General features: G+C 41.3%; 1 protein-coding gene across 2 annotated transcripts; it reads right to left on the bottom strand.

The window, feature by feature from the left end:
• Positions 1-3,288: 3,288 nt before the first annotated feature.
• On the bottom strand, positions 3,289-22,999 carry ndufaf6 (NADH:ubiquinone oxidoreductase complex assembly factor 6). Of its 2 annotated transcripts, XM_071913970.2 has the most exons (9): positions 22,806-22,999; positions 21,641-21,740; positions 20,880-21,002; positions 19,015-19,071; positions 17,275-17,377; positions 15,038-15,171; positions 9,421-9,522; positions 8,265-8,321; positions 3,289-5,273 (listed from the first exon to the last, which is right to left on the bottom strand). In XM_071913970.2, exons 1-9 carry the CDS (start codon positions 22,991-22,993, stop codon positions 5,145-5,147), a joined length of 993 nt encoding a protein of 330 aa, XP_071770071.1. In that variant the 5' UTR covers positions 22,994-22,999; the 3' UTR covers positions 3,289-5,144. The 2 variants fall into 2 exon arrangements, with proteins under 2 accessions (XP_071770071.1, XP_071770072.1); XM_071913971.2 differs by lacking the exon at positions 22,806-22,999 and having other exon boundaries at positions 21,637-21,688.
• Between the last annotated feature and the right edge of the window lie 1,451 nt (positions 23,000-24,450).

The raw sequence follows: 24,450 nt of genomic DNA, 5'->3' as shown, positions 1-24,450 counted from the left end.
GCCGACTTGATTCAGATCGGCTGTTATCAACAACAGAATGGAGGAAACCACTGAACCACAGCCGGCTCTACAGGTTGACTCACAGCAGACGTAACGGACTGACTCATCAGTGGGATCAAATAGCGACCTTCATAAGAGAGGTGTAGGTGTAGGATTAGCAGCCACTCAGAGCATGGTAGTGGTTCATTTCCTACAATTGGAAACAAATCCACCTTATCACACTATTCACTTTTACTGAGAACGTTACCGAATGGATCTACAGCCACACCACAACAAGCTGACTCAGCTGCTCTCCGTCAGTCCATGATACAGATCAGCTGTTTCCATCAAATCCTGTTCCTGACTGAACCTCTGACTCAGGTTCGGTCCCAGGAGGCTGCTGGTCCTCGAGCCTCTGGAGACGAAATGGCAGATCTCGTCTTTCCCTTTCTCACTTCATTTGCCGCCTCTTATTGGCTCTGTCTCATTCTGAAGGAAGCTTCTTTCTTCCTCGATACCTAAAGGAACTTTCTTAATAAGGTTCCTTGTTCGACTGTAGCAGAGAGATAACAGCCAGTAGGATCAAACTGCTTTTTAAAAAACAGATTAAAAGAAATTATAAAATATATGCTGGCTAGCTTTGTGTACTTGTTGGCTGTGAAAAATAAGCCATAACAATTTAAAATCATAAAATCATTTCAGAAACAAATGACTGCACTAAAATTAAGTAATATGATTCCTTATTGACAATTTTCACATAAAAAAATTAATTGAAAATGTTATATGTAGGCCTGTTTTACTTTTTACAATCATAGTCCCCACGTTGAGAAACGTTTTTCTCAAAGTGGGGACTTCTGCCTGCTATTTTAGTGCATGTTGAGGAAGTTTGGTTCTTCTTCGTTGATGTTGCAAGCTGTTGTGGCATTTAAGGTTATTTTGGGGCATTTTTGCCTTAATTAGATAGTTGGCAGTAGAAAGCGACAGGATGACGTGTGATAAAGGTTCCAGACTGGACTCGGAGCCAGGAGGTCGTGGTTTACATGGTAATGAGCCAGCTGAGCCCATACATGGGTTTTTAATCACCTTGCCTTGTTAGAGTCTTTTAACCAGGATATCCATCCTGCCAACGCAAACTCAGCAGGGATCTGACTTTATGCAGATCCTCACCCCAGGAGGATCTGTACTGGACTCGCACAGCACAGTCCTCATGCAACTTTTATGTTTACATTTACATTTCAGGCATATGACCGATGCTCTTATGCGGCGTGCTGCTCTCGGTCTTCTCGTGCTGCGGCCTCACGCTCGGTCAGCGGCGTTCCCGCACGCAGGCGGCTCACTGCTGAGAACAGAAAGTGACACCGGCATGAAGCATTTAGTAGGTCACATTTTGGAGAGTCGCTCCTCTGCTTTGCATCCGAGCCCCTCTTACATTTTTAATTGAAAAACTGTCATGAAGGAAAAGAGTAGAGGATCTGCCAAACACCCACTTTAGGTCAGTTTCACAACACCATTTCCATGAAGATTTGCTTTTTTTTTTATTAACCTTTATTTATCCAGTGGTTTGCCAAGCATACATGCTGTTTTTCTACTACCAGTCTACTGTTTCTCTCCACTGAAGGTTGGGGGTTAAGTGCTTTGCTCAATGGCACCTCGGCAGTAGCTGCAGAGCGAAGGGAGAGGAAAACGCTCCTGAGCTTTTACCTCTTCCTCCCTGCCGCCCCCGCCACTGGGTCCATCATTACAAACGCAGGTTACACGGCCAAGCTTTGTTCAAACCCACAGAACTTTATTTTAAATTCTAGTCAAGATAAGTTTACCAAAGACGCCAAATATGTCATGCTACATACAGGGAAACGTGTATAAAATGATGCCCACTGTCCTTTCTCTTTTCTCTTTAGACACGATTTTTTAGTCCATCAGATATTTACAATGCTTTGTTTTGATTTGCATTCCTAAAAGCCCTACTCACCGCTTTAAAAACTATAATCACCCAATGTTCGACCTCGGTGAAGCTTCATCTTTTCATGTTCAGTACATGAGTTGTACTGAACACTTCATGATGTTAAGTGTCTTCCACGAGGCTCAGCAGGGAGAATATGGAGTTCCCACACTGAAAATGTGTGCATTCATGTTAGTATATTTTGTTAAAAGCTTAAACCAAATGACATATGTGCAATTTAGTGAACCAGGTTACGTAAACGGCAATGACTGCCTTCTGTGAAGAGGTAATTGTATAGCGCTCCACTCCGCTGACAGTAATTGGTCATGATAGAGTAGATATAGCCTAATTAGTGCTTTCTCTTTCAGTTCCAATCACTTCAAAACATTAAGTTGGTGTATCAGGTCATGTAAACACTGAGGCTCCCTAGGTTGGAGGAGGTAATTATAAGTCTCTGCACTGACAGTGATAATTCACAGCAGAGGGGCTGTAGCCTAATTAATGCCAAATGAAGTACCTGTCTGTTCGGGAGGAGGATGCGAGGGGAGCGAACGACCCGTCCTCACCTCCAACTCCGCTCAAACTTTCCTCTAAAGTTTAGTTCTCTCGGTTTCTTTCCATTTGAAGTGAGATGTTTATCTCATCTGCACAAATTCGCAATTTGGGTAAATCTTTTATCATGGTATTTTATCACAGTTTATTACTTTGCTTCTGTTTTATCAGTGGGAAAATAAATGACTCTTCCATCTTCCCCCTCTCCTTCGATCAATATCTTGTGGTAAACTCTCCTCCGATCTTATTCCTGTTCCCTGCACTTCATCATCCTGATAGGAACAAATCTCTCCTCACATCTCTCATCAGGTGCCGAGCTCTTCGGAGGCAGTAATCTGACAGGTTAGCAGGCTAATGAGAACCCAGTGTGTTTTGGAAGCAGCCGGTTGTCATCGGCACTGTATAATTTTGGGGTATCTGCAAGAAAATAGTGAACACTTCTGTGCTCCTGCATTTGGAAGTGCCTGGTGCCGGCATGCTAATGGACCAAAATATAAATAACAGAGAGCTGGTGGAGGGTTGGTGAGGTGTGGTTTATTTATTTCTTTATGGGAATTAGGAGATAACTAAGCAGCCAAATCATAATGTGCATAATCTCTACAATGCTGGTAAAGAATCCTGTATTTTACTTTGTATTGTTTTGCTTACTTCTACTGTTGTTAGGTCAAATGCCATGTGCCAGGCGTTAGTGTTGATATGTTTATATGCATGTTGTATATGTTTGATAATTGTTGTAGTGCTGTTTGTTTTTTTCCATGTTAAATAAAAAAAAATAAAAATAAAAGGAGAACTGTCGAACATTTAATTTTTTATCCTTTATTTATCCAGGGAATGTTTGTGAGCATATCAACTCTTTTCAACATCGCCCTGCTTCAGATTCATACAGTTCAACACACATTCACACTGAGCTGACCAGTATAACCAGTCTCCTGCTGTTGGCCACAGAGCAACTCCACTGGAGTAAGTGGGGGTTAGGCACCATGACAGCACTTGTTGATGGAAGTGAGAGTGCATCTCACTCACTTTCCCCATCCAGATCTGTCCAGCTGGTCTGGGATTTGAACCGGCGACCTTCTGGTCACAAGAGCTCCACCACCTCACTTTATACCTGAACGTTGCCTTGACAACAGAGTCTGAGTGAGCATCAAAACTTATCAGATGACAAGAGAAGAAGATGTATGTATCACAGACATGACAACCAAAGAAGAAAAATGGCTTACTGATACTGTTGTGGCTTACTTCATTTAAAGATATTCTTTTATTCTTTTGAGGCTAAACCATTAGACATGTGATTTATTTCAGTCAGTGTAGTAAATACAGTAGTGTGTCAGTCTCAGTACTGTGGTTGGTTTTACCAACTATTGCCATTAATGTTTCTTAACCTCCTACAGCCTGCTGCACTGTCCAGGTGCCAGTGTTACATTTCCAGTCCTGGCACAGTACAGTATGTTTTTCCATTACGTTTGGGTCACAGTTTGGTTCGATACAGGTACAGACATGTGGGCCGGTTGGGTTCCTAGACATATCTGGTACTGATCCATTTTAAAGGGGTACTGGCTGGGTTACCAGCTGGTTTTCTGCTGCTCACCAATACTGTACCAGAACCACAGTGGGCGCAGTACAGACACAGAACCGTACTGATACTGTACAATACACACAGTAGGACCGATACAGGAACATCATGATACTTGTGCAGTCTCTACCAGTTCTACCAGTCTCCACTTGTGTTGTCACGATACCAGAATTTTCACTTGGATGCAAATAGTTGAATACCAACCAGTTCGATACCAGTATGATACCAGTATGATACCAGTATGATACCAGTATGATACCAGGGCAAACAGGAAAAACTGTCAAGTAATGTCACTGATCAATGTCTCCAAGATGCTTTGCTCAATAACTTGTGTTTCCACATCGACTCGTCAGCTTTGGAGCAACTTCTGCATGGCAGTTTTGTCAGTTTGGTGTTCGTCTTTGTCGGATCTTAAAGTGAACCAGTTCCATGTTCGGCTCCTGACACCGGGTTTGTCCACCAGTTTAGATGGACTGGGATCCAGTTTGAGACCTGGTGGACCTGTTTGACGCTGTTGAATATTCTCAGCTGTCTGACTCCGGCTGCTGCAGTCCACTGCCAAGAGCCAGACTGAGGCTCTGTCTATTACAATCCTTCTTCTTCTTCTACTTTTCCAATCTGCATGTTTACGCCCTCTGGAGGTGACGTCGAAATGGAATTTCAGCTTTTCCACATTTGGTGAAAGTACCGAACATTGCTAAAATTTAATATTGAATTCAATCTTTCATAATGGTATCGAAGGACTATTGAAATTTGGGTTATCATGACAACACCAGAAGTCTTTCGTCTCAGATAATCCCTCTACCATATCAGCACATCTTCAGGATCAGAGTTGGTCCGCTGGTCAGAGGTTGAGAAACGACAGTTTGTATCTGTGGTTCTTGGTGCCGATCTTCAGTGGCAGAGCGGTTCAGAACGAGTCTGGACTCCTTTAAAGATCTGCTGCTGCATCGACTGCAGGCAAAACCCAAAGACAGGCCGGCTCTCTGTAGCCTTCAGATCCGGTGGATGAATTGGAATATATAGAGAAGTTTGGGGTGGGGAAGGGGATGGGGGGTGGTTGGGGGTGGTTGGGGGGGCGGGGTCGAGGGTGGGGTGACATCAGTAGGTCTTCTTCCAGGAGCGGAGGTACAGCTGGATGGGGAGGAGGGGGTTTCTGTTCTGCAGGCTGGGGTGGAAAATGTCAAAATCTGCCCTCCTCACTCTCTGGAGGAAGTCCTCCAACACCACCTGCAGCAGACGACACCACAGAAGAAGAACTCAGTTTGCATCAGGTTAGATCGAAAGAGCTTCCTTCCTCCTCTCTGTGCTCTGAAAATGTTCCTGTCATTCAGATTTCCTCGTCTCCCTGCCTCGTATTTCCTTATCTAGGACTTCTCTATCATACATAACCTTTTAGGGATGAAGGAATATTTTTTTCATCTATCTTATCTCTTCTAAGCTCATCCTGCTGCACCTGTGGATAACAGCATCAGACAGAAGTCTATAAACTGAAGTTGCTCCAGATGTAGTGGCAGATGGGTTTTTTCTGCATTCATGTCATATCGGATGAAACAGAAAAACAAGATGACATCTCGTTGGTACAACTTGGAAGTGTTTACAAGTTCCTTTAAAATCAGAAAAACACAAATTGATTTTTATGACCTTGAACTGCCATGTTTAGAACTTGCTGACACACTTTTGTCACGCCAAGTAAGAAATATCGGAGGTGACAAAGACTTCCCACGTCCCACTTGTAATCACCACTAGGAGGCTGACGTGAACGTTTTTCCCATATTTACGGTAAATCCAATATGACATGAACGCAGCATTGATGAGGTGGTCAGGGTCAGCTACAGAACAGCAGCCTTAAACTCCACCCATCTGCTGCTTTAAGTAGGTTAAAACAAAAAATAAATTTCAAACTCCTTTGGTCAAAAAACCCCAGACCAAAACCTGGTAAGCCAACATGCCTTATCAACATATTCTGACTCATTATAGAGGTGAGAGCATGTTAGCAAAGCACAGTGTAACACAGAGAAGTGTAGGAATGAAGTACTAGGCATGCACCGATATATCAGCAGACGGTATCGGCCGATATCAGCTTTAAAAAGCAATACCAGTATCGGTCCGATATGATTTTTACTGCAGATATTTGGCCAATTGTGGAACTGGCATTTTTGTGACCTTTTTTTCTAGGGGTGTGTCACTGGATACAACTGTCAAATTAGCAACAAAATAAAACTAACACTTTTGGTTAAAAAACACTTTATCTTAAAGCTGCAATAAGCAAAATGTTTTGACCACTAGAGGGCGGCAACACATTTGTAAATAACACACAGCAAAGCCACTGCACTACGGAGGCCTACTAAGGACAAACATTGCAAAGCACCGTGCATAAAGGCTAACAGCTAAGCTAACCGAACCTACAGAGAAGTCTCACTGGTTACCAGTCTCACTTTGACAGATCCGGAGTCTGACAACAAGCTTTAGAAAAGAGGAGAAAACAGCAACTCAGCTGCTGCTGTGTGGATGTTGGTTTATATCATAATGTCTCAATGAAATCTCCACATAGCACACATTAGCTTCAGGATTGGTTAGAAGGTCTGAAATCGCTTATTGCAGGTTTAAGATAGGTATGTCTGAAAAGCTTTAATGCATTTGTACTAAGATTCTTACAAAAATGCATATTGGTATCGGCCGATATGGGTGGGAAAATATCGGATATTGTACAAAAAACCCACACATTTCGGTGCATCCCTACCAATTAATCAATTCAGATTGGCTTATTGAAATTGATCGTCATTTACAGTCAGTGTGAGTCACTTGTGAACATGGTTGGATGCTGTTCTGATGTTTGTCGTTAGTTTGATAAAGAGCTGCTGGAGCCGGCTGGTGTGTTTCAGTCCCTCAGGCAGCGAGCGGAGATGAGCCAGCGCCGCGTTTCAGATGACATCGCACGCTGCAGCAAAACCCAAGACTCATCTGAATTAAATTTGCAGGAGAGCGAGAAAGCATGTGTGGCCATGTGGGGCTTCTCACATGGATGAGCACACCGAGCAGGACGAGTATGACACACACACACACACACACACACACACACACACACACACAGGCCCCACTGCGCCCCAGACACACAAGGCCACCGCAGCGTGAACATCATAATTCCTTTTAACATGTGGAGACATACAGCTTCTCAGCTCTGTATTTATAGCATCTAACACAACATCACGTTTATGGACTGTGGCCAGAGCAGGTGGACCTCGCTCGCTCTCTCTCTCTCTCTCTCTCTCATATGTATATACTTATATAACAGTTGTTTTTTTAATAAAACTAACAGATGAAGAGGCTTGATTCTAAATCCTCAGTGGTGGAAAAAGCACTGAAATCCTTTACTAAAGTAAAAGTATCAATACCATCATGGAAAAATACTCACAGTAAAAGTAGAAATTCTGCGTTCAAAAGTTTACTTAAATAAAAGTATAGAAGTATTAGCAGTAAAATGAACTTAAGTATCAAAAGTAAAAGCCGTCATTCTGTCAGAGTGTTAAATTATTGAAGCATTAACCTGTAAGAAGTATTTTAATGTTGTCGGTCTAACTGCTCCATATACTGTTGGGGAGTTTAAACTCTAACAATGCAACATGTTTTATGAGCTTATCGTATGTTTTGCATGTAAAACCTTATTCTGCAAAGTAACTAGTAACTCCAGCCGACAGATACTCAAGGAAATACTCAAGTAAAGTGCCAGTACCTCAAAATTGTACTGAAGTACAGTACTTGAGTAAATGTACTTTGTTACTTTCCGCCTCTGCAGATCCTAGGAAGATGTTTGCAGGGTGAAGAAATCAATTTAACTTAAAATGTAAGTGATAGGAAGATGTGTGTGGGTGGGACAGAAAGTCGGAGAATTGGTCGGCGCTGGCGGAGGTTTAATCTCTCTTGGTCCAAAATGAGATCTCAACCTTTTGATACCTACTCTTACAAAAGTATTGCTGACAAATGCTTTTGCTATTTTTGAGACCAAAGTCGTCTAACAGAAGAAGTTGTATCCAGTGTTTCCATTCTCTGAAGCTCGTGTTGTGGATACTTCAGTTCATCTGGTATCTTTATAATTGGGAGATGAGCTGTCGTCCAGATGAACATATCTGAACCTCGGAAGAGGCAGAAGTATAAACTGGCTTCAGACCACTGATCCACCTGGGACACCTGGGACACCTGGTCTGATGCGGGGGGACGTACCGTCTGGAGGAAGGCGGGGTTGGCAGCTGCTGGGACGGTCTTGCTAAACGATCGAGCCTGAAGGAGAGAGCAGGACAAACAGGAACCAGATGAAGAAAAGATGTCGATAACTGTTCTTCCTGAAACTAACGATCCTCTGTCAGGGCCGCTCTCACTGATCCTGAGTCTGAACTCCAGACTAAAACTGATCCGGTCTTTACTATCTGGGCTCCAGACTGTGGAACGCTCTGCCTGAGGAGATTAAGCTGCTGATTCACTATCATCTTTAAATCACTCATTAAAACAGTTTTAGACTTGCTTTTATGTAACGTTTTTGCCTACTTTTTTTTTTTTTTGGACAATTTCATATTTTAACCACCTTTCCTTTTGAACATGTTTCCCAGTTTTATCTCTTATATACAGTTTATTTGACCTTTTTAGTTTTGCTTTTTGTAAAGCATTTTGTAAATTTCTGTAAAACTTTTCAGTAAAACTGCCAAACTTTTGTATAAAACTTGAGTTTTATATAAATAAAATACATTATTATTATTGATTACAATGTCTTATAATAACATAGGAGCCATTAGAGACTCCAGTAACTGGCATATAACATCATGTTAAACTACTGTTATAATAAGAATACTTATAATATAATACACTTAATCTGTATAGAAGTTTTCATAAGCAAAGTTCAGAGTGCCTCACAGTCAGGAAAGATACACAGGAAATACATTAGGGAAAGTAAATACGTTAATATACATCCTCACAGTACACAGCCAGAGTAATATACATGTGTGCTTTAACTGTGAGGAACAGTCTTAATTTATACTACGGAGATTAAAATGAAACACAAATGTTGATGAATGTTAATACACCAGCTAAATGTAAAGAAGCCTCCAAAGACACAAAAGTCAGTGATGCATGCTGGTGTTTGGCCAGTGAATCTCGACCAATTAGCTCAACGCTCCAACTCCATTAGTGCTGCTGAAGGAAATGCAAATGAACAAATTCCTCATTAGACTGGGTGTAATATGGCAAACGATGTGCCTCAAATTCATAAAAAATTCCACTAGCCGGGGTGACAGCACCCTCAACTCGTGGTAGTATAATTTTTCTAATTAATTTCTTAAAATATCCGAATTCTATTATGAGGAAATTGCCTAAGTTTGGTACGTACGTGCTGCAGGTGAACGTGGGCCTGACTGGCGATGTCGTACACGACGTCTCGTACGTTCTGCTGCCGGCTGCTGCGGATGAAGTCCTCTTGGGAAGCTCCGTGCTGGTGACACACACACACACACACACACACACACACACACACACACACACACACACACACACACACACACACACACAGACACACACTTAATTTGTGATGTTTATGTTTCAATTCAAATCAAAACCTATCTCTCCAGTTCAGCTGTATTTCATTTCAGTTCCACTTAACGTTTCTGAGAGCCGAGTCTCCTCTTTAATCTCATGAAGAAGAACCTTTAACTGCCCCGGGACGCCTGATGGGACGCCAGCACTGCAGTGTGACATCTCGCCACGGGGCGCATCGCCTCCGCACTGACCCAGGACCAGCCCACACTACCAGACTACAGGGGTGAGGCTTCAGTCTCAGACACAAAATCCTTTGATTTTAGGGTTGAATTAAAGCGGTAATCTGTGAGAACTGTTTTTAATTCAGTCTCCATCTTTGTCCCTCAGCCTCACTGTGGTGTTTCTGCACTGCACTTCCCACAGATCACCTGTCAATCAAACAGTGTGGGCGGAGCTTGGATTTTCTGCTGATGCAGTTTGAGTTTCTCTTTTCTTTGTCTGTTCAGTCATGGTGGCTATCACTGCTCATGCTAACTACCCAGTTCTTCTTCTGCTGTTGATTCCAAACAAACCGGAAAGGTAAAACGCATCACTTCCTGTGCAGCTGTTTAGAACAGACAGTGGAAAAACTTTCATCAGCTGGATATAGGTTGGATCACTGTTGAGTTAGAGCAGAGAGAGAGGAACAAAATGGACATTTATTCATATGAAAATGTTGTAGATTATTACTTTAAAGAGAGGGACTGGAATATGCAACCCTGTTCCATTCTCTAAGATGTTTCTATTGTTTGTAAATGATGGTTTTAGGTAGAATATACTGTATGAGTATATTGTAAATCAAGATTTTACTTGTATGTTGTCTGACTAAAGGATCAACAAGATCCACCATGGAAACAAGTCCTGGATTTGTCCCTGTTATCCTTGACAACTGTTCCTCACATGCATACATGTTGCAGGTTTTAAATTTGTCAACTAAAGAAAAAAAAAAAAGGAAAACCAGTGCTAGAAGAGCTTTTCAGAGAGTGGTAATCTGTCACTGGCTGTACAAACAGCAGAGGCAATGGTTTGAAACTGTATGCAATGAGAATACAAATGAGTCCGGAGGTCTGGAGGAGTCTGATACCACTTGAGGACTTTGTGTAATGTTGTTAAATGTCATCGTTTGTTCTTTTAACCTTTTATTCTTTTGTAAAGCACTTTGTAACCTAGGTTTTGAAAGGTGCTATATAAATAAAATTGTACTTACTTACTTACTTACTTGTGAAGAAAACTTACAAACTTTCTGAAAGTTGTTTATTGAAAGGGATTTTTCACACACAGAACACATCATTCCTTATCAGACTGATTCAAGAAGACCAGCTCATGGGTAAAAATATATGTGGAAGGCTTTAAAGAAATATTTCACCAAATAATATTTTCATTTTTCAGTCCAGACCACTGTAATTGTAAAAGGGCATAATACTAATAGTAATTGCAAACAGGCAAGATTGTGTGTTGGAAAGTATGATTTCAGGTACAAAATGAAGTAAAATTGTCATGTGTTAGAAGTATGATTTTTAAAGTACAGATTCAATTGTTATTATACATCATACATTATTACTATTCTTGTACAGGTATTGCACTGAAAACTGAAATGTTCCACCCAAATGAAATATCATGTTTATGTTGGCAATACTTGGTCTTTGGAATTGAAGGTCACAATGAGGATCCAATGACAGGACTGGTGCGCTTTTCCATTTTAAAAAAACTGACAGAACTTTTTGTCCAATTCCAAAACCTTTCAATTCAATTTCTATCCTGATATATTCTATAGCACACATTTCAGACCTGTACAGGACTATGATGACAACAGTGAGGTGAAGCAGAGGCTGCTGACCTCACCACCAACCCTCTTCTGCTTTGGGCCACAACTAAGAATTCACTTTAACCCGAGGAACCAAAATAATTGGCTAATTATTCTTAATTCCACGTAACAACAGGACAAAATGCCTGGAGGTTCATTAAGCTTGCTACAGGGAAGTGATCAGGACACAAAAGAAGTCGGTAATAATGGAGGAGAAGAAGAGAAATCTCCAGAGACGGTTTTGTAGTGAAGACAGACATGTTCCCCTGCTGGGCATCAAATCACACCAGAACAAACCAGAGAACCTAACACTAACCCTAACCCTAACCCATCCAACCAACCAACCAACCAACCAACCTACAAACCAACCAACCAACCAACCAACCAACCTACAAACTAACCAACCAACCAACCAACCAACCAACAAACCAATCAACTAACCTACAATCCAACCACCACCTAACCAACCAAACAACCAACAAACAAACCAACCAACCAACCAGCCAACCAACCTACAAACCAACCACCACCTAACCAACCTTCTAACCAACCAACCAACCAACCAACCAACCAACCAACCAACCAACCAACCAACCTACAAACCAACCAACCAATTAACCAACCAACCTACAAACCAACCAACCAATTAACCAACCAACCTACAAACCAACCTACAAACCAACCAACCAACCAACCAATTAACCAAGCAACCTACAAACCAACCAACCAACCAACCAACCAACCAACCATCCAACCAACCAAACAACCTACAAACCAACCACCTAACCAACCAACTGACCCACCTACCTACAAACCAACCAACCTACAAACCAACCAACCTACAAACCAACCAACCAATTAACCAACCAACCTACAAACCAACCAACCAATTAACCAACCAACCTACAAACCAACCAACCAACCAACCAACCTACAAACCAACCAACCAATTAACCAACCAACCAATTAACCAACCAACCTACAAACCACCCAACCAACCTACAAACCAACCAACCAACCAACCAACCAATTAGCCAACCAACCTACAAACCAACCAACCAACCAATTAACCAACCAACCTACAAACCACCCAACCAACCTACAAACCAACCAACCAACCAACCAATTAACCAACCAACCTACAAACCAACCAACCAACCAACCAACCAACCAACCATCCAACCTACAAACCAACCAACCAACCATCGATCCATCCAACCTACAAACCAACCAACCAACCATCCAACCAACCAAACAACCTACAAACCAACCACCTAACCAACCAACTGACCCACCTACCTACAAACCAACCAACCTACAAACCAACCAACCTACAAACCAACCTACAAACCAACCAACCAATTAACCAACCAACCTACAAACCAACCAACCAACCTACAAACCAACCAACCAATTAACCAACCAACCAACCAACCAACCATCCAACCTACAAACCAACCAACCAACCATCGATCCATCCAACCTACAAACCAACCAACCAACCATCCAACCAACCTACAAACCAACCACCTAACCAACCAACTGACCCACCTACCTACAAGCCAACCAACCAACCAACCAACCATCCTTCCATCAGACTGTCTCCCTGTTAGTCTGCCTTCTGTCTCATTAAAGACAAAATATTAAGCTGACTGGACAGCCACTCTCCTTTAAACAAGGAATGAGAATGGTGCAAAGTCCTATCAGAATGAATGTGGACTGGTGAGAAGGTTAAAATAAAATCATTTTTTCCCCTTTGCTCTCATTTCTTTCATCAGTCAAGGCTCACAGGAATATCTGATCCATCTGTTGTGTGGATGCAGTGGCTCTGACCTGCACACCTTACTACTGGTTGTTATACAGGCATTTCAGCTTATTCTACTGTTGCAGTGGTTTGTAAGTTGCTAAACGGCTGTAATATAAACCTGCTGGCCCCTGAACTCCTCTGTCAGCAGATCAGCAGCGCCCCCTTCAGGCAGCACAGTGAGGTGATGTGAGGTGAGCGGCTCAGGAGCCTGGAGCCTCTTCATATCCCCATCCGGTCGCAGAAGATTTTAAGGGCAAAGCTCGCCTGCTTGATGTAGCGGCCAAATACATCTGCATGATACCACCCCCCCCCCCCCCCCCCCCCCATCCAGCAGTAGATTGTTATTCTCTATGCGGGACAGATGGCCCAGACAAAGGTTGCAAATTGTTTGCGGCTCTTATCCACAGCAGTGTGTGTGTGTGTGTGTGTGTGTTTGAGGCAGGAGGTTTCACCATCGGGGCTCTCTGGTTTGCCGTATGGTGTTGTGTAACCGTCCTCGCTGGTTTGCTGTGCTAGATCACGATTCCATTACTGGCTCAACAAGAATATCATCTGACACCATGTCAAAACTAAGCCATGAATCATCACAGTGTGTGTGTGTGTGCGCATATCTACTTAAGTTTGAAAAAACATAAAGCCTATGAAGTTGAAAACCAAATATTAGGCCACACACAATTAACTGGGAATGTCCCATAAATTGTCTTCAGTGTTTTGGCTCTGACCCAGTTCTGTATCCCTTCCAGCGGGTGAAACTGTATTGTCTGAACCAACTGGAAAAACAAGGCAACAGTGAACATTGTCCTCCATGAATGATGCAGACCCCCTCTGGGCCGATCAGCAACAGTGTCTCCTTGTGTTGGTCTGTAACTGTAGCGCCCCCCCCCCTGGGCCAATCATTGTGATATTGAAAATACTGGAGCACAGTGATGAGATGCATTGTTCTGCCAAGTTTCATCGTTTTTTTTCCTGAACTGGTAATGTGAAGGGTCCTTCATATTTTAGCACTAATTTGTTTCTGTACCTATTCCAGCGGTTCTGCAGCTGTATTGTCTAGGCCAGTAATAAAAAGAGGAAAAAAACACCCTGAAACTGAAAGGCCGGGGTTCAAACCAGGGTCAGACTGATAAATCGGCCCGAAAATACTTTTTTAATTTAAAAAAATCAGGTATCAGTCTTTGTTATCCAACTGTGATATGATGGAGGTTGACCTGACCACAGCTAATCAATACATTTTACTATTATTCATTAGCCTGGGTTTGAAACTGTTGAAGAGTTTTAGTGTCACATGATGCTCTAAATGTTGTTTCAGAAGCTTTTCCACCCTGAAAAGAAGTAATATTCTAGGTGAAAACACTGAATACTTATTTTTTTTGGCTGAGCAAGCAGGTGGCAGTAGCAGATAGCAACCAGCCCAACAGGTTGCTTTGTCTCTGAGTTGAAGAAGTTGGACAATTGGAAGACGATGGAGAGTTTTAGTATCTCATGATGGTCTAAATGCTGTTTCAGAGGCTTTTCCACCCTGACAAGCATAAAATTCTGGAGGAAATACAGAATACTTGTAATATCTTGGATTTTTTTGCATAAATACGATCAAATTCAAAGATACTGAATGTCAGCACATAATATCAGGCTTCCATACAAAAATATGTTAGTGTATTGGCCTTAAAAACCCATACTGGTTGAAAGCTAGTTCAGACCCTGAAGTGTCCTCGAGCAAGACACTGAATCCCAGCTCCAGACCCTGACCTCTGACCTCCCGCTCCTTCGGGGATCAATAGCGTATGACGAAACAGATCAATAAAGCATGCAGGATGAGCTCACCAGCATGCAGATGTCCATGGGCAGGTAGACCTTCCGCCTGCTGCTGTGGTACGGGATCGCTCTCAGACTCGTCACGATTCCCTGAGCTTTACCGATGTGACTCGCTGCGTGGTCTGCATGGACGTCCTTCAGTCCTGCACACACACACGCACACACACACACACACACACACACACAGATGAAAGATTTATTTATGTCCACATAAATACAAGCATACAAAGGACATAAACACTATTAATGCAGTCAGATATTGAGTCAGTCAGTTACATAAGTGCCTAATTGGCAGCCACATTGTTGCAGACACACAGGATGAAAACAGTGGCAGGTGGAAAGATAACAGACAGGATCCACTTCAAGGGTATAAAAAGCAACGCCTTCTCCATATTGAGCGGCTACCAATGATAGCAGATACTGAACAAAACCTCGCTAACTGCTTGGCCCTTCTCTTAGGGAGACCGGCCATCTGAAGGCCCCTCACTACTAGCTGCACATGACCCAGGCCGCCAAATATGAAAACTAAAAGTTTACACTTGTAGCCCAGCTGTGAAATGTTCTGCTCCAGCTGTTGATATTTCAGTATCTTGGTTAGAAAGGCTTCCTCTAGGCTGTAGTCAAAAGTACAGCTGACCTCTAGAACGAACAACGTGAACACCTCTCTAAGATCTTCAGACAACAACAACATCGGGGGAGTTAGCTGTAATATTAGAGAACACGTCTGAATTATCACTACACAGACTGAACATGCTCGGCTTCACAGTAGAAGACACACACACACACACACACACACACACACACACACACACGTTTGTATTACTTGTGTTGAAAGGACACGTTTTAATCGCTTTGGGGTTCTACTTAGTGCTGAAACGATTGGTCGATTAATCGATTAGTCGATCAACAGAAAATTAGTCGATTATAATTTTGATGATCGATTAATTGTTTTAGTCACTTATCAAGTAAAAACACCAAACATTTGCTGGTTGCAGCTTCACAAACGCTGAGATTTGCTGCTTTTCTCTGTTTCATATCATTATAAAATAAATACTTTGGGTTTTTTGGCTTCTGGTCAGACTGAGGAAGAAATCTGAAGAATCACTTTGGAATCTGGGAACTGTGATGGACATTTGTCAATATCTTTGACATTTTACAGAGTAAATGATTGTTGATTAATTGAAAAAATAATCGATAATGAAAATAATCGTTATTTGCAGCCCCGGTTCTACTGTTGGAGATTGCTTTGGCACTTTCAGTATTGTATTTAAGAGCATTGTATTGTATTGCATTGGACATTGACCGTTACCCTAACCTATAATCAATCCTAATTCTAATCTTAAACCTAAACCCGCACTTTAACTCTAAACTAGACCCTTGAAGAAGTGAGGACTATCAAAACATCCTCACTTTGGAGGCTTTTCCTCATCTTTCTATCCTTGTGAGGAACTTTGGTCCTCATAAGTATAGAGATACAAGAACACAATGCAAAAAAAGACAATAATTTTACAAATTGACATGCCAAGTTTTGAAAGGTTTTGAAAAACCTTCTAAAATACTATATTAAAAACAGCAAATGTAAAAGCTTTCATCAACTGAATATAGGTTGAGTCACTATTGTGTCGTATCAACCAGCGATAAAGAGAAGCAAAACAAACATTTATTTATATGAAATGATCACAGATTATTACTGTAATCTCCACAATGATATAAAACGGCTGCAAACCTATCCTCAGAGAGAATCTGTATTTCATTTCCAAACAGCCAAGATCCCAGTCTCATAAATAATGTACGGGGAAAAAATTGATCCTGGCTTTGTGGAAAATAATGTTTATTTCAGCGTTTCATTCGCTGGATACGGCTCCAAGTTTGAAGGCAAAGGCAAACTTTATTTATATAGCACATCCCATACACTCAACTCAATGTGCTTCAGATAAAACACAAAAAATACATGAATCTAGTAAAATGACATTAAAAAAAGAAAGAAAGAAAGACAGGTAAGTAAAGATAATAAATAAATAAAAATCGTACTCCAGCATCCTCTATTTCTATATGACTTATCAATCGCTGTCTTGGAAGAGGAAGAAGCCAAACTAAGTATTTTAATATTATTCATTAAGAAGTTTTTCTACAAGGGGAATATGATTAGGAATATTGATTATTGGCACAGCAGTTGCTTACTGCTACCAGTACCCCCACCTCTCTCTCTCTCTCACTCACACACTCACACACACACTTGTCCTTACCTAAACACTCCAGCAGGAGGTATATTAAGGAGGACTGGGTGTTTTCTGAATATGCCTCCAGCTCCTGCAGGTTCCTGTACGCTCGGTCCTCCAGATCCTTCTCCTGGAGGGACAGAGAGCAAAACACACTGAATACACACTGAATACACACTGAATACACACTGAATACACACTGCTAACCTGTACACACTGAATACACACTGAATACACACTGAATACACACTGAATACACACTGCTAACCTGTACACACTGGATACACACCGCTGTAACACTACTAACCTGTACACACTGGATACACACTACTGTAACACATCTACTGTTACGTGTTAGCTGCAGACCAGATGTGATTTCACGAGGCGAACAGTTTGTCTCCATTCAGTGTCTCTGAGAAGTGAATAACCGTGTTTGCACAGCATGATGGGATAGGTGGTGACATCAACCAGGCACAAGACACAATGAAAAACGTTGTAAAAATGTAATATTATTCAAATGAGCATGTCGGTCGTGAAGACCGACAGAAACAGTGTTCTGTAGGCATTTGGCATTCTACCTTTAGAAACAGCCAATTGTATGTATGTATTGTATGTATTCATATATCATGCTACTGTAGTATCAGCTTATTGTTTATGTGATCATGCTGCCTTGGGGCAGACATGGTGTACTGTAGGCACTTATCATGCTTCCCAAGTATCAGTGTGCTGTATATGGAGAAATGGCGCTCTTGGGGAAGAAATAGTGTTCTGTATGCATTGATCTGGCTAAGCTTGTGTCAAGTCTATTTTATACAGGTTATACAATGCTGCTCTTGGGACGGGAATAGTGTACTGTATACATATATCATGTCACCCTAGTTTTACTCTGTTGTACACTTAGTTTAGCTGCTAACTTTAGCTCTGATAGGCAAAAGAAAAGTAATGTTAGCTTGCTAGCGTGATTATCCTAACACATCCAAACAGCTGTAGCCACTAAGCTAGCTAGCTTGCTAGAGTAAAGCATAATATCAAGATTATGTTTTCCATATGCAAGCTTATGGATGATGCTTACAGTGGCGCTGAGTCTGCATGTACCTTTATATCTACTGTCTGGATGTGACGCTCTGACCCTTGTACTCCTTAATATTTGTCGCTTGTAGTATTTGTAATCTTGGGTCACTAAAGGTGCTGGGATGGACAGCTGTTCTGGGATGAGACCCAAATCCCATCCCAATATGAAGTGACAGCGATGTTAAACAGACGAGCGTGGCCAAAGCAACAATAACAAAACCTGTCAAATCTGCTGTTGCTTCCAACACATTTCAGTCACAGCTTGTGCCTCCTTTGACTGAACTGAGGCGTCTCCTCAAAAACCAAATCAAGAAGCTGGCAGCTGGCTCAGCTGAGCCGCCGCAGAATCAAAATTATGATAATTGTCTCAAGTGAATAGCAGAAGATTTACTTATTGTCATGGCAATACTGAGACTGAGTGTTCAAATGCAGGTCACATGGAGGTCCCATGCCTCAGGATCTGATTTTGTGGCACATGTCCATGCGGCCCAGATGGAAATTGATAAAATGCGACTTTATGCAGATTTTTGCTGTTCCCACTGATTACAAAACATCCAGTCTGAGTCACATGGGAGAGAAAAAACTGAATTGGGAAACTTTGAGCTGCTTCAGAGAGAACTTTTCTGAAGTCTGAGCTGCCGGTAATTGAGGCAAAAAAAGGTGAGAAATGTCCAACTGAAAGGAGTTGTCTCTTACTCTCTCTGTTATGATCCTCAGCAGCCATCTCTTCGTCAGGTAATGTTTCCTTACCGCCTGCAAAACAACATTCAAACTGTCAAACTCAATGTTCCTCCGAATATGACGAGCAGCCAGGCCTTCACACAGAAATACAGAAAAGGTCTGAATCCAAAATGAGATATCCAACATTTGAAAAAACTGATGCCAACTCTGACTAGATCATTTCACCTCATGACAAGTAAAGAACATCATATTATTAAAAGAATGACACATTGTAACACCTTTGCTTACTAAAGAGTTATGTTTTAGATGTTTTAGAGTTATTATTATTATTATTATTATTATTATTATTATTATTATTATATTTACATTTAAAATATTTTCCTCAACTTTTACTCGAGTTAACAAATGGTCAATGTTCGCAGGACCCAAATCTGTTATGAAACTGTACATTTGCATGAAGCAGATAGACGCCTTCCCTCCATGATCTATATTCAAATTAAATCAATACCTAAACCAATACCTTTACTGACTCTAGTGTGCATACTGCAGCAGATTAGTGGCCATAATCTGAGAGCACAACGAGAATTACGTAGGCTCACCGTTTCATGATAGTGACGACTTGTAAAACATTTGCCATTCTCTTGTCTCCCATATTTCTACTTTCCTCCCAATAATCAGACTAGCTGACAGTTAAGGTAGACTACAACTGTAATTCAATTAAAATAGTAAAAAAGGGTGATGGAAAATTGTTTAAGTCCAAAAGATATAAAACAATGGCAACTGCTTTACTATAAAACAACTTGATTTCCCCCACTGAGATATCATGTGTAGCCCTATAAATTTAAACATAAGAAAACCAGCGTAATGTCTAGTATATTGCTGATAATATTTTCAAACCTATTACAAATTAGAACATGACACTGTGGACCGTAGCGCTTGATGTAGAACATCCAAACATCCAGGCAGAGCTTGTTCGCTTCATTTTCCCCAGTGTGGAAACTGTATTTGCTTTTTACTTTATTATTTATTTGGAACACACCGACATCCCCCTCAGTAAACTACAGGCCTCTGTCTCCATCTTTTGCCCATTTTAAATATAGCAGTTTCCCCTCAGTAAGGCTACAGACAAGTTTATTACCACACCATGTACTGATATGACAGTTTGTTCAATTCAACAAGCGTCATCGATGTGATTACACAATGATAAACATGTGTCAGAGGTGTGACCAAGTCAGCTTTGCTCAAGTCCCAAGTCAGTCTCAAGTCTTGAGGCACAAGTCTCAAGTCAAGTCCCAAGTCTAAATGTAGAACACCAAGTCAAGTCCATGTCATTAATGTCAAGTCTCAAGTCTAAATGTAGAACAGCAAGTCAAGTCAGAACAAATCAAGAGTCCAGTATCAATTTAATATCTTAAAGAAAACTAAATATCTAGGACTTTTCAATGCAATATGGTTTTAATAGGATAAAAACTTGGTAAGAGCATCATGAGTTTGATTTCTAGAATCAGTTTCAACTTCAATAAATTCAATCATTCCATACAAATTCAGAAAACAGAATTTAAATTCAGTCGTCCGCTGGAACAAATCTCATCACTTTCAATCTAAGTCATTTACACAAACACAAGATCTCAAGTCAAGACTTTAGAAACCTTTTCAAGTCATCAAAGTACAAGTCAGAGTCAAGTCCCAAGTCACCAGAACCCAAGTCAAGTCAAGTCTCAAGTCTTCTCTTCATGCATCAAGTCAAGTCTCAATCAATTCAAATGGTGACTTGAGTCCCCACGTCTGACATTTGAGTATCATGAACATCCCTCTTCCTAAACCAGTATGCAGTGTTTTGGGACCAAACCGGTCACATGACATCATGTCCTGGTACTTGCCCTCCAGAGCTCGGCGCTGACCGGCTGCAGCGGCGGGTCGTCTCTGTAGATCTCCTCTATCGCCGCCTTCCAGAACTGCATCCGCATCAGACCAATGGTCTTCTGGGAAACGGAGTCCTTCACCTTGTGGAGAAAGAAAGACGAGGCAAAAGTTTGACAAGCTACTCTGAAAAAGGTTTGTGTCAGAAAGGTGAAGGTGTGTTACACCATTACTTAACTTTTCATGATATCGACTTTTAATAAATATTTGTTATTGTCTGTAAAGCTCTATTTTGAAAGGTGATACAAATAAAGATGATTATTATTAGTATTAGTGGTAGTAACAGTACTGGTAGTAGCAGTAGTATTAGTAGCAGTAGCAGGAGTAGTATTAGCAGTAGTATTAGTACTAGTAGTAGTCGCAGTAGCAGTAGTAGTAGTAGTAGCAATAGTAGTAGTAGCAGTAGCAGTAGTAGTAGTAGTAGCAATAGTAGTAGTAGTAGTAGTAGTAGTAGTAGTAGTAGTAGCAGTAGTAGTAGTAGTAGCAATAGTAGCAGTAGCAGGAGTAGTATTAGTAGTAGTAGTAGTAGTAGTAGTAGTAGTAGTAGTAGTAGTAGCAGTAGTAGTAGTAGTAGTAGTAGTAGCAGTAGTATTAGTAGCAGTAGTAGTAGTATTAGTAGCAGTAGTAGTAGTAGTAGTAGTAGTAGTAGCAGTAGTAGTAGTAACAGTAGTAGTATTAGTACTAGTAGTACTCAGTCCTCTCTGGCTGCAGGAATACCTGCCTGAGCCAGCTCCACATTGAAGGCTCTCAGGGCCAGAGAGGAGCGCCGGGACTCTTCAGGCAGGAGGAGGGAGCAGACAAAACCATCATAGTCTCTGGACCTGTGGAGAGAGAGAGGAGAGGAGAGAGAGAGGGAGGAGAGGGAGAGAGAGAGGGAGGAGAGAAAGAGGAGAGAGGGAGGAGAGAAAGAGGAGAGAGGGAGGAGAGAGAGGGAGGAGAGAGGAGAGAGATGAGAGAGGGAGGGAGGAGAGAGAGGAGAGAGAGAGGGAGGAGAGAGAGGAGAGAGGGAGAGAGAGAGGGAGGAGAGAGAGGAGAGAGAGAGGGAGGAGAGAGGGAGGGAGAAGAGAGAGGAGAGAGAGGGAGGAGAGAGAGGAGAGAGAGAGGGAGGAGAGAGGGAGGGAGAAGAGAGAGAGAGAGGGAGGAGAGAGGGAGGGACAAGAGAGAGGAGAGAGAGGGAGGAGAGAGGAAAGAGGGAGCTAAATTGAGTTTTGTTTGTCCAAGTTCTCCAGTTGTCTAAATTCACATTTCCTCCACCAGCAGAGTTGGACAGCGGTTTTGTTTTCGCCCCGCTCTGTCTGTCTGTTAGCAGGATTTCTCATTAAGATATCAATGGATTATTATTGGTCCAATCAAACAACATGGAGGCTCTGGAGAGCTCATTTCCTATTAAGACATATCCAACCTGCTAATGTTCCCAAAACTTGGTCCAGTGGTAGAAGAAGAAGAAGAATGGAAACTGAACAGATAGAGAGCTGTGGAGTTGAGACAATTAGATCAAATGATTCAAAGTGTGTATATGTGAACAGGCAGATCTCATGTCCCATTCAGGTCCAGTCAGGAAAATGTGGAACAAGTTGGTAATGTGGCATGGAAGAAATTTTGGTGAAAATCTAATATGTGGAACTGGAATTACATAGTGTTGGCGGGGGAATGAGCTCTACTGTTTGAAGACTAGGCGTGACTCTCTCTCCCTAACTAACTTTATTTTTCTGTGCGGTTTTCCTACAAAAACATACAGGATTACTGAAGGTCTTTCTCTTCGGGACGGGACGCATCCGGACTTCTAGCAGTAAAGTAAGCTAGCGGGTTACATCATTTTGTCGTAGCTTGACGGCTTGGTGAAATCTAGTTACTTAAGTTCAGCTGAGCAGAGAGTGAACCCCCACCTGACCAGATCCATGCAGTACTTCTCGTTGTGCTGGCCTTCCGCCGAGCTGGTCGCCGCCCTCAGGAACTGGACTTCAGCGGCTCTTTGGATGCAGACCGTGTTTGGTAAAATCTTCCTCTGAACATCACGAAACAGCGACTTTCTGCTGGCTAATAATCCATGTCTGACTCTGATACCAGATGCCATGTTGACAACATACCCTTCAACTTTCACCTTTCTTCTTCTTCTTCTTGTTTTTTGGGCGACTTGCTCCCCTGCCGGAGCGTTACCGCCACCAACTGTTACAAAATAAAATAGTGTCCTTAAATTCTGCTTTGAAGCCATGTTTGTTGAAAGAATTGTAAAATATTCGTATGTATGGTATTCCCATAATTGTGCTATTCCTTTACGTCCAATGACTTATTTTAGTCTTTCTATTGCGTATTTTTAGAGTATGTATGTATAAAGACGATGAACATAGAAGTAATTATTTAAGTTGTGTATGATGGACACTGGGGTGGATAATTGGACTATAAACAGTAAGTTCATCGATTAAGCTTAGCAAAGGGGTAGGACCAAATAAGTATTTTACTTCTTCCTACTCCATTTCGGACATGTAATATTTATTTATTTATGTTGTTTATTGAGAATTTGTTGTATATGTTTACTGTTAATTTTATTGGTTATTCTTGTTTTGTTTTCTTATATATACATATATATATATATATATTTATTTATTTATTTATTTATTTTTTTAACATGTTCGAAATAAATCTATTCTATTCTATTCTATTTTGAGCTGAATGCCGGCGTTCATGATAAAAAATAAACACGAAGAAGAACCACTTCCGCTGTCGTGGTGACATAATTTCCTGTCAACGGTGGAGGCGCCTCTGATATGGAGGTCCGCCATGTTATCTGCAGCTCGCTACTATTGGGGCGTTTGAACGAATCCATTCAAATTCTGTTGAAGTTTGCCAAAAACGTGGATTTTTACAGAGGTAATATACAAAGTTTATTAAGAATAGTTTAAAAGTCCGTTGACTTTTCTAAGGTTTTATTCAATGTTTTCAATCAAACTTATATCATGTGTTTGTATGATATGGAGATGATTACTGGTACGTTAATTTGAAAATCACAGATGGCTCGTCTAAACATTTAACGTTAGCTAACGTTAACTTATTTTAGTCTCGTTGCAGGTCCTGTAAGCACTTTGTAAAATATCTGCATTGATTAATATGATGTTAGGCTATAGTTAATATCTATATATCTATATCGTCTCTATATATCATACTGTATATATACTGTATGTAATTTGCCATAGATTGAATATGAAATTCTGCTTAAATTGAGTGTAATGCTTGATCCATTTAAACGGCTTAAATGTTCCAACATCCTCTGGACTGTTATCACTAGTGCGACTGCGTGTGTCACCACAGTCTTTTACATATAGGGCTGGGATAAAGCCTAGTCCTAGGCTAAGGACAAAATTCAATGGAGATATCCATTGTAAAACATCCATAGTCCAGGTTTTCTTGGATGTTTTTCCTTGTATGCTCTGAGGCTCTCAGGCTGCTGGAGTCAGCTGGTGTCAGGCTGTGTAGGACAGGAAGGCTGTTATGTCTTGATAAAATCTGCTGTTGTGTGTCTTGTGCTCTTTTCCA

Source organism: Centroberyx gerrardi, chromosome 12 (genome assembly GCF_048128805.1).
Source record: "Centroberyx gerrardi isolate f3 chromosome 12, fCenGer3.hap1.cur.20231027, whole genome shotgun sequence".
NCBI lineage: Eukaryota > Metazoa > Chordata > Actinopteri > Beryciformes > Berycidae > Centroberyx > Centroberyx gerrardi.
The sequence above is the reverse complement of the archived record's forward strand: the minus strand, read 5'-3'. Positions and strand labels throughout refer to the sequence as shown.

Bases quoted from the DNA above. Each gene is read 5' to 3' on its own strand.
- ndufaf6 (XM_071913970.2), bottom strand. From the start codon at position 22,993: ATGGCATCTGGTATCAGAGTCAGACATGGATTATTAGCCAGCAGAAAG. The intron at 15,172-17,274 runs GTAAGGACAAGT...GTGTGTGTGCAG, and splicing joins CCTCCTGCTGGAGTGTTTAG to GACTGAAGGACGTCCATGCA. The intron at 8,322-9,420 runs GTACGTACCAAA...TCTCTCCTTCAG, and splicing joins CCCACGTTCACCTGCAGCAC to GCTCGATCGTTTAGCAAGAC.